The 6,875-nt window shown below is 54.1% G+C and overlaps 1 protein-coding gene across 1 annotated transcript in view; it reads left to right on the top strand.

The window, feature by feature from the left end:
• The window catches only part of SND1 (staphylococcal nuclease and tudor domain containing 1), a 391,519-nt gene that overhangs the window by 371,097 nt on the left and 13,547 nt on the right, over positions 1-6,875 (top strand). The window contains exon 17 of the mRNA XM_006910547.3: positions 3,827-4,015. Within this exon, the coding sequence (XP_006910609.1) occupies positions 3,827-4,015 (189 nt within the window). The remainder of the gene's footprint in view (positions 1-3,826; positions 4,016-6,875) is intronic.

The raw sequence follows: 6,875 nt of genomic DNA, 5'->3' as shown, positions 1-6,875 counted from the left end.
GAGAGCCCATTTGACTGGCCCAAAACTTCATGGCTAGAGTTAGGATTTGAACCCAAATCTGTCAGACTCTAAGATCCATGGCTCAGTCAGCACATCCAGTTCTGGAGAAGATTTCCGATTCTAGAGCAAGCTTCGTTCCCCCATGCAGCACACAGTCTAGCTGGAGAATGAAGACATTTGGAAATGAAATAATTGCTCCTACTGCTGAAGGACAGGGCGAGTCCTCCCCTCGAGGGGCTCGAGCTCTACGCCCCTGACAAGAGGGTCTTTGGCTCCTCACAAGAAAGAATTCAAGCAAGAGCCACAGTTAAAGACAAAAGAAAAATTTATTAGAGAAGGAATAATGCTGAAAGCCAGAGAATAAGACCCCAAGTGTTTGAGAAATTGGGTTTATATCTGTTTTCTTTTCAGGGTGTGGGTATGCAGCATTGAAGGCGTGGGAAAGTAGTTCTTAGTCATCTCAGCAGGCGTCTTCCTGCGGTCTGGCCATATGCTGATCAGCCAGGCTCCTGTGCCTGGCAGCCCATAGCGGGCTCTGAACACAACCTGGTTTAAATTAATATTTAGTCAATTTGTGTAGTTGTCATGCTTCTTTCCTATGTTACTTCCAGGAAGTGGTAATTGATGATGATGATGAAGCATTTGTGTGTCTAAGTGCTTAGCTTATTTATAGTAGCTCATTTGACATACGTAACAAGTACTTTGAGGCAGGTACTATTGCAGTTCTGATTTTGCAGTAAACAGGCACAGAGAAGTTAAGTGACTCACGAAAGGTCATGAAGGTGGTAGGTGGATTTGAACTCGGAGGACAGTCTGGCTTCAGAGTTGGTGCTCTGACCCTCTATGCTGTGTACTACCCTCTTAACGCCGAAGGGAGGGCGAGTCCACAGGTGTTTAGCGAGCACTTCACTCTAGGCCGGAGTCAGGGAAGCCTCCACAGGAAGGTGGTGTTGACACTGGAAGAGCTCAGCTCACAGGGCCTGGTTTAGGGCCACAAAATCCCACCCACTCCACCGGCATCAAGAGCTGAAGGCAAGAGATGCTGGCACATGACTGGACCAGGAGGCGTGCACAGGAGACAGCACTAGATGTCCTTAAACACCTGAGCTCTGCTGTCTGACGAAGAGGCATCAAGGCTGTCCACTTCTCTTTTTTTGTGGGGGGAGGTGTATAAGAATTTATTTGAGCCAGAAGGATAGGCACAAGCACAGGCTCAACATGAGAGGCCAGAAGCCGAGACTCGGAGCTGCAGGACCACTTGCAGGGCCATCCCTCAGCCGAGCCGGCCAGCTTTCCCCTGAGTGCCTTTGTTTGACTGAGAAATTACTGTGGTTGCAGCAACTGTAATAAAAGGGGAAGCAGAGACCCACAGGGGACAGCTTTATCTCTTTCTGTAACCGGAGATGGATCTGGTGGCAGCATAGTGCCCTGGGCCAGAGATTTCTTTCCTCTGCCAGCAGACCTAGGGAGTTGTCGGGCCCAAGTCAGTGTGTGGATTGCAGGATGGGAGGGGCTGGGTAGGTGTGAAGTCAACGCCCACCTCCCAGGAGAGCCTGGCCGCTCCCCTGCTGGTCAGCGGTTTCTCCCTCTAATGTGAGCCCCTGAGAGGCCAGCCTCTCGCTTTCTCCCTCTAATGTGAGGCCAGCCTCTGGTCTGTGGCTTCAGAGAACAAAGTGTGAATTTAGGGTTTGCCGTGTGGAATGAGATCTGAGTGTGGGCACCTTACAGGGATTCCACCCTACAAAGTTATTACAATATTATTGACTGTATTCCCTATGCTGTACATTACATCCTCATGACTTATTTATTTTATAACTGGAAATTTGTACCTCTTAATCCATCATTTTGCCCATCTCTGTTCTTGTCTGACCACCATAAGCCTGGCAGCCTCTTCGCCGTCTTCAGCCCTCCCACGGTAAAGGACACCCAGTGGTCCAGCAGCAGTGCCTCCCCTGTACTCTGGGTGCAAATATGCCTGGGTATCTGGGTGGCAAAAGGCTCTCCAGGAAATCCGTCACTCACCTCGATGAATTTTGTTGCCTTACGAGCTGGTGAGCTCTTGGGGCACCTCTTTTTATCAGAGCACCATTTTGCCCACCTGCCCTTCTCCCCCACAAGTACCCAGTAAATTAATTGCCAGAATTAGAGAAAGAAAAAAAAATGTTTTGACATCTACAGGTACTAGATGCTGATTCCCCCTGCTTTTGCCCCTCAGCAATGTGGTGCAAGGGTTGGGTAGACCCAGCCCAGCAGATCCCAGCACTGCCATCCTGGCTCTACCAGTGAGGTGCAAGGTCCCATGGCCTTGAGGCTGGAGGGAGCTGGCATTGGCCCGGTGGGAAGCAAGGAAAGGGGGTAAGAGGTGTGACTGGAGGAAGAAAGGAATGTTCCTGAAACCAAGGGCTATGGGAAAAGGGAAGGAGGCGAGGGTGGGTCTTTTTTGTTCTCGGCTCTGCCTCTTACTAGCTACACTTCCCTTCTCTGTGCCTCAGTTTCCCCACCTACAATACGAAGTTGGGTTTGGATCTATATACCTTCTTTCTACCTCTCACAAACTCTGCATATCCCCTTCTGCACCACACCCCAACATCGGGCCTTGTTGAACTTGCGTTTACACTTGAAGCGTTGACTGGACCTCAAGTAGGACGCGTGTCCAAGAATGGGAAGAAGCCAGGGTCCTGCCTTCCTGATCCTGCCCCTTCTTTTCCTCCTCACTGCCTTCCCTGCACACCCAAGCCACCTCTGTGTACTCCCAGGGAGTCATACCCCCGCCATCTCCCTGCTGAGTCAGAACTCCGCCAGGTGGGCAGGCTGCCCTCCTCCCCACCCGCACCCGCCAGCCCTCTACCCTCAGCTGCTGCCGGTGGCTCCAGCCCAGGCTTCAGAGAATTCCCAGGTATTTAGACATTCATTTCATTGCTTAATCGAGCTTGAAGCCATTTAAATTAATACAAGTTTTTACATTTGGCAGCGAAAGCTTTTAAAGTCCCCTTTAGCAGGGGAAGAAAGAGGTTGAGAGAGAATCAAAGAAGGAATTTTTCTTGGGCCATTGCCTTCACGAGGTGGAAACAGATCAGCCACCACGAGGGCCATGGCAGTGAGGCCACCCTCTTGCAGCAGCAGAGTCATTGCCAGGTCTGGGGACCACCGAGGGTTCAGCCCTAGCACACAGCCTCAAGGTCTGGACTTAAGCAGAGACCACACCCTTCCAGTGTTCTTCTTCAGGGGTAGCCTCCAGCTGGGATCGCCCCCTAACTGTCTCCAGTGTTAGTGCATTTCCTGCCCACATCCTTCTGCCCACCTGTCCGCCCTCCTTCCTCTCCTCACTCATGCAACCACCTTCTTTACCTCTGTTAGGCATGAATTCATTCTGCTCTCCCGGGAAGGACAGGGACTCTGCTCTCCCCAGAGCCTGCCTGTCTTCCTAGCAGAGCTAGGTGGGTGCTGAAGAAGCGTGCATGCAGCTAACAAGAGCTCGCGCTTACCCTAGTAGCTGTCTGCCAAAGGGAGGGGAGTTTTGGTGTTGCTTTGTTAGTGACCTATCTATCAAGGATGATTCTGGGGCGTGAGAGGCCAGAAAGCGTAGACCCAACTTACAGACGTGAGGCAAAGCGTTCTAAGAGGGTCGGCAGTACAGGGCTCTCACGAGCTCCCGCCCTTCTGCTGAGCACGTACCTTCCCTCTCCCCATTCCAGCTGCTCCTGTCACAAGGAATGAATGTGGTGGCAGCTGCCCAGGGCCTGTAAGCCCTGGGCCTCAGCTCCACTCGCCTCTGCACACCCAGGGCCACCCCCTGCAGGCTGATGCCCCTTTCTCTGTTCCACAGGTGGAGGTGGAGGTGGAGAGCATGGACAAGGCGGGCAACTTCATCGGCTGGCTGCACATCGACGGTGCCAACCTGTCCGTCTTGCTGGTGGAGCACGCGCTCTCCAAGGTCCACTTCACTGCGGAGCGCAGCTCCTACTACAAATCCCTGCTGTCTGCCGAGGAGGCCGCCAAGCAGAAGAAGGAGAAGGTCTGGTGTGGAATTAGGCCTGGCAGGGGGAGAGGGAGGGGGAGGTGTCGCTCTCTCCCCCAGCTCGTACTTTCTCTCCTCCTCCTCCCGCTACACCCTGACACCGCTATCTCCATACAACATACCTCTGCTGTCCCCCAGCTGAGTGGGTACCCTGCTTGGTGTTGGTCTCAGATCCCACATCGGGAACCACGTGGCTGCCAGCAAGGGGCAGCCTCAGCCATAAGCCTGCCACAGACCTGAGGAGGGGCCCAGGCCTGCTCTGGTGGACCTGGAACAGAAAGCTGTCTGGGAGGTGACTTTGGAGTGATGAAATGACTGGGGGAGCCCCTGGGAGCAAGAGATGGGAAAGTGCTTTTTCACCAGCCCCAACCCTTCCCTCAGAGGGACCAGGAGGCCCACTGGCCCTCCTGAGTTTCCTTCACATTGCCCTGCAGGGAAGCCCATTTTGGAAGCTGCCCCAGGAGATGCATAAAGCTGTTAGGACAGCAGATTTACAGCCCATCAGTCTCTGCAGACACTGCATTGAAGAGACAAGGGGGGTGGGCCAGAAAGCAGCTTTGGAAACAAACGAACACCTAAGGAACCCAGTGGGTTTGGTGGTGAGAGCCGGGGCCCAGGACCCCCACTCTCCCCACACATACTCAGCCTATCTCCACAGACTTACAGCCAAGCCCTGATAATGGGGATAAATCAGCCGGCCTCCAATTTGTCAGAGCTTCCCTGAGCTCGAGGAGGATTTCGTGGGACAGCCCCGCTGAGCCATAAATTCGTTCCAGGAGTAAACATTTCCTTCCCCATGGGGCAGCCATCTGGCTTACAACTCGCCTCCTAGAGCCAAGGCCCAGACAACTGCCAAAAAGAGTGGGGGGCTTCGGGGCCCAGAAGGTTCTTTCTCCTCCAGCCCGGAGCAGCCATCTCCTCACTCAGTCTCTCTTCCCACCTTTCTTCTAAGAGAATACATCACTCCCCCCAGGGCCACCCTCTTTCCTTTCCATCCCCTGGGAATTAGGGCTGATGACTAATCCCCCAGTGGATATGGAAGGACTCCAGGGAGAGGTGGCTCAAAATGCTAGGACAGGTGAAAGGGACTGTCCGTGTCGTGGAGGAGTGGGCTGCCCTGAGGCCCCTGAGGAGGTTTCCACCTTCCTTGTCCCAGTTCTGCTCATATTAAACCCCGTCTCCAAGCGTGATGGGGAAACAGGCAGCCTGACTCCTATAGCAAAGGAGCTCCCTCTTGGATTTCCTGTTTGTGACAGCTGAACTTAAGACTGCCACCCCCGTGTCCTCTGCCTGCTGCAGGGAGATGGAGGAGATGTGGTGCTAGGGCCTCTTATGCAAAGGGCTGAGACTTCACTGAAGAGTTGGCAGCTGGGGATCAGAATGGCAAGTACCAGCCTCTGAGGCCCAGATTCTGAAAGCATCTTTGCTCCCTGTCCCTGCTGCCCAGGTACTCAGCACGTGAGCCAAAGAGCTGCCTCTTCAGAGCTGAGCCATCCTCTGAGAGTAGAGACCCCAGCAGGACCCAGGAGAGGATTGGGTGTCTAGCCTGAGATGGAGCGGGGGGGGATCCCTTGCTTTGGCATCGCTATTTACTACACGGTGAATTTGTCTGACAGCCCAAGTCATCTTTTCACTGGTGTCACATGATGACGCTGAGGAGTAATTACGAGTGATTAATTACTTACACAGGATGCGTGTTTTTGTTCCAGTCTGATTAAAATGCAGTGCACGGTCTCAGTGTGAGGGCCTGCCTTTCTCCTGGGTTCTTCTCCTGCACGCCCCATCCTCTGCAGGGATCCTCGAGGACCTTAGCATGTCCTGCCTCTTCCTGGTGGGGCTGGTTCCCAGGAGCAGCATGCGCAGAGCTTTGCAGCGACCCTCAGAGTCGACTGCACTGAGATGAGAGAATTTAGTTGCCAGCTGAAAGATAGTAAAGTACATATCTGAGGTGTCCCCAGGACCCCAGTCCTGCCCTACTTGTGACCCCAGGAGGGCTGCCTTAGCTGAGAGACAGGCACATCTGAGACTGAGTTCATGGTGGTTCCTAGGAGCTGAGGAAAGGCAATATTGAGAGATTGTGTGAGACCAGGAGCATGCAGAAGTCTTCAGCGAGTGCGATGATGTGTTTGTGAGCAGGTCTGACTGCTGCTGCCCCAGCCATGAGAACTTACCTGACTTCCTGCTGGGCCTTATTCTTCCCTGTCCCTTTGGGCCTTCTCTCCTCTTAAAGAAGCTGGTGCCCTCCCCTTTCTCTGCAGGAGGCTGATGGTAGCCACGTGGACTGTCTCCTTTCCCTCCACCACTCGTGCCCTAGCAGGACCCTGGACTGGGTTGGCCATCGAATGGCTTTTATGAAGCTTGGCTTCCCCACTGCAGACTTGAAGGCCTCCACCACCCCAGCCCCATGCCGGCTCAACCCCTGGAGCCCTCTGAGCAGCGGTATCAAATAGGATTTAGAAAGGACAGACTCCAGCCAGTGGAGCCGCAGTCCACATTGCCCGTCTCTTGCTGGGAAGAAGACCTGGGGTTCCCTAGTGAGGAAGCGCATGAAAGGAGGGCCAGGGGCCGGGCGAGGACACGAGGGTTGACAGCCTCTTGCCGAGCTGGCCTTGCCTGTGCCTGGCCTAGTGGGCTCCTTCCCTAGGGCAGCCACAGCCACAGGGGGTGGTTAGGAGCCCCAGAATGTAGAAGGGGACCTGAGCAGGACAGGAACTGGCATGACAGAGCAGGTGTGCTTCTCTTGCTCATTTCCCACCTGGGTCTGAAGCCAGGGCCACGAAGGGGTCACAGAGGGACCTCACCTCAGGACAGAGCTCCATCTTGGCCCTGGCCTTTAAGCAGGAGAGCGGCAACTAAC

This window comes from Pteropus alecto, unplaced genomic scaffold (genome assembly GCF_000325575.1).
Source record: "Pteropus alecto unplaced genomic scaffold, ASM32557v1 scaffold22, whole genome shotgun sequence".
NCBI classification, from domain to species: domain Eukaryota; kingdom Metazoa; phylum Chordata; class Mammalia; order Chiroptera; family Pteropodidae; genus Pteropus; species Pteropus alecto.
This window is presented reverse-complemented; position numbering and strand designations above follow the sequence as displayed.